The sequence below is a fragment of the Echiichthys vipera genome (genome assembly GCF_963691815.1).
Source record: "Echiichthys vipera genome assembly, chromosome: 11".
Taxonomy (NCBI): domain Eukaryota; kingdom Metazoa; phylum Chordata; class Actinopteri; order Perciformes; family Trachinidae; genus Echiichthys; species Echiichthys vipera.
Window position 1 is genome coordinate 848,296 of NC_139836.1, and position 2,599 is coordinate 850,894.

Sequence of the window (2,599 nt, forward strand, 5' to 3'; positions counted from 1 at the left end):
TCTAAAGGAGAAGGTTAAGTGTAGTCACTAAAGGAGACGGTTAAGTTTAGACACTAAAGGAGACTGTTAAGTTTAGTCTCTAAAGGAGACGGTTAAGTTTAGTCTCTAAAGGAGACGGTTAAGTTTAGTCACTAAAGGAGACGGTTAAGTTTAGTCTCTAAAGGAGACGGTTAAGTTTAGTCACTAAAGGAGACGGTTAAGTTTAGTCTCTAAAGGAGACGGTTAAGTTTAGACTCTAAAGGAGACGGTTAAGTTTAGTCTCTAAAGGAGACGGTTAAGTTTAGTCTCTAAAGGTGACGGTTAAGTTTAGTCTCTAAAGGAGACGGTTAAGTTTAGTCTCTAAAGGAGACGGTTAAGTTTAGTCACTAAAGGAGACCGTTAAGTTTAGTCTCTAAAAGAGACGGTTAAGTTTAGTCACTAAAGGAGACGGTTAAGTTTAGTCACTAAAGGAGACGGTTAAGTTTAGTCACTAAAGGAGACGGTTAAGTTTAGTCTCTAAAGGAGACGGTTAAGTTTAGTCTCTAAAGGAGACGGTTAAGTTTAGTCACTAAAGGAGACGGTTAAGTTTAGTCTCTAAAGGAGACGGTTAAGTTTAGTCTCTAAAGGAGACGGTTAAGTTTAGTCTCTAAAGGAGACGGTTAAGTTTAGACACTAAAGGAGACGGTTAAGTTTAGTCACTAAAGGAGACGGTTAAGTTTAGACACTAAAGGAGACGGTTAAGTTTAGTCTCTAAAGGAGACGGTTAAGTTTAGTCACTAAAGGAGACGGTTAAGTTTAGTCTCTAAGGAGACGGTTAAGTTTAGTCTCTAAAGGAGACAGTTAAGTTTAGTCTCTAAAGGAGACGGTTAAGTTTAGTCTCTAAAGGAGACGGTTAAGTTTAGACTAAAGGAGACGGTTAAGTTTAGTCTCTAAAGGAGACGGTTAAGTTTAGTCACTAAAGGAGACGGTTAAGTTTAGTCTCTAAAGGAGACGGTTAAGTTTAGTCTCTAAAGGAGACGGTTAAGTTTAGTCTCTAAAGGAGACGGTTAAGTTTAGTCTCTAAAGGAGACGGTTAAGTTTAGTCTCTAAAGGAGACGGTTAAGTTTAGTCTCTAAAGGAGACGGTTAAGTTTAGTCACTAAAGGAGACGGTTAAGTTTAGTCACTAAAGGAGACCGTTAAGTTTAGTCACTAAAGGAGACGGTTAAGTTTAGACACTAAAGGAGACGGTTAAGTTTAGTCTCTAAAGGAGACGGTTAAGTTTAGTCACTAAAGGAGACGGTTAAGTTTAGTCACTAAAGGAGACGGTTAAGTTTAGTCTCTAAAGGAGACGGTTAAGTTTAGTCACTAAAGGAGACGGTTAAGTTTAGTCACTAAAGGAGACGGTTAAGTTTAGTCTCTAAAGGAGACGGTTAAGTTTAGTCACTAAAGGAGACGGTTAAGTTTAGTCTCTAAAGGAGACGGTTAAGTTTAGTCCACTAAAGGAGACGGTTAAGTTTAGTCACTAAAGGAGACGGTTAAGTTTAGTCTCTAAAGGAGACGGTTAAGTTTAGTCACTAAGAGGAGACGGTTAAGTTTGTCTCTAAAGGAGACGGTTAAGTTTAGTCTCTAAAGGAGACCGTTAAGTTTAGTCACTAAAGGAGACGGTTAAGTTTAGTCTCTAAAGGAGACGGTTAAGTTTAGTCTCTTAAGGAGACGGTTAAGTTTAGTCTCTAAAGGAGACGGTTAAGTTTAGTCACTAAAGAAGACGGTTAAGTTAAGTCACTAAAGGAGACGGTTAAGTTTAGTCACTAAAGGAGACGGTTAAGTTTAGTCTCTAAAGGAGACGGTTAAGTTTAGTCTCTAAAGGAGACGGTTAAGTTTAGTCACTAAAGGAGACGGTTAAGTTTAGTCTCTAAAGGAGACGGTTAAGTTTAGACTCTAAAGGAGACCGTTAAGTTTAGTCACTAAAGGAGACGGTTAAGTTTAGTCTCTAAAGGAGACGGTTAAGTTTAGTCACTAAAGGAGACGGTTAAGTTTAGTCTCTAAAGGAGACGGTTAAGTTTAGTCACTAAAGGAGACGGTTAAGTTTAGTCACTAAAGGAGACGGTTAAGTTTAGTCTCTAAAGGAGACGGTTAAGTTTAGTCTCTAAAGGAGACGGTTAAGTTTAGTCACTAAAGGAGACGGTTAAGTTTAGTCTCTAAAGGAGACGGTTAAGTTTAGTCACTAAAGGAGACGGTTAAGTTTAGTCACTAAAGGAGACGGTTAAGTTTAGTCTCTAAAGGAGACGGTTAAGTTTAGTCTCTAAAGGAGACGGTTAAGTTTAGTCTCTAAAGGAGACGGTTAAGTTTAGTCTCTAAAGGAGACGGTTAAGTTTAGTCTCTAAAGGAGACGGTTAAGTTTAGTCACTAAAGGAGACGGTTAAGTTTAGTCTCTAAAGGTGACGGTTAAGTTTAGTCTCTAATGGAGACGGTTAAGTTTAGTCACTAAAGGAGACGGTTAAGTTTAGACACTAAAGGAGACCGTTAAGTTTAGACTCTTCTTCTCTTCAGGATCTCTCCACCCTGAATCCAGTGACTCTACACGTGGATCCACACGGGTTTTACCTTTACTGGACCGACCAGAACAAGGTGACACACACA

The 2,599-nt window shown here is 38.8% G+C and overlaps 1 protein-coding gene across 1 annotated transcript in view; it reads left to right on the forward strand.

The window, feature by feature from the left end:
• The window catches only part of plcb1 (phospholipase C beta 1), a gene marked incomplete at both ends in the record, with an annotated part of 31,775 nt that overhangs the window by 4,294 nt on the left and 24,882 nt on the right, over nt 1–2,599 (forward strand). Inside the window, one exon of the mRNA XM_083923174.1 lies at nt 2,510–2,587. Coding sequence (XP_083779300.1) covers nt 2,510–2,587 — 78 coding nt within the window. The remainder of the gene's footprint in view (nt 1–2,509; nt 2,588–2,599) is intronic.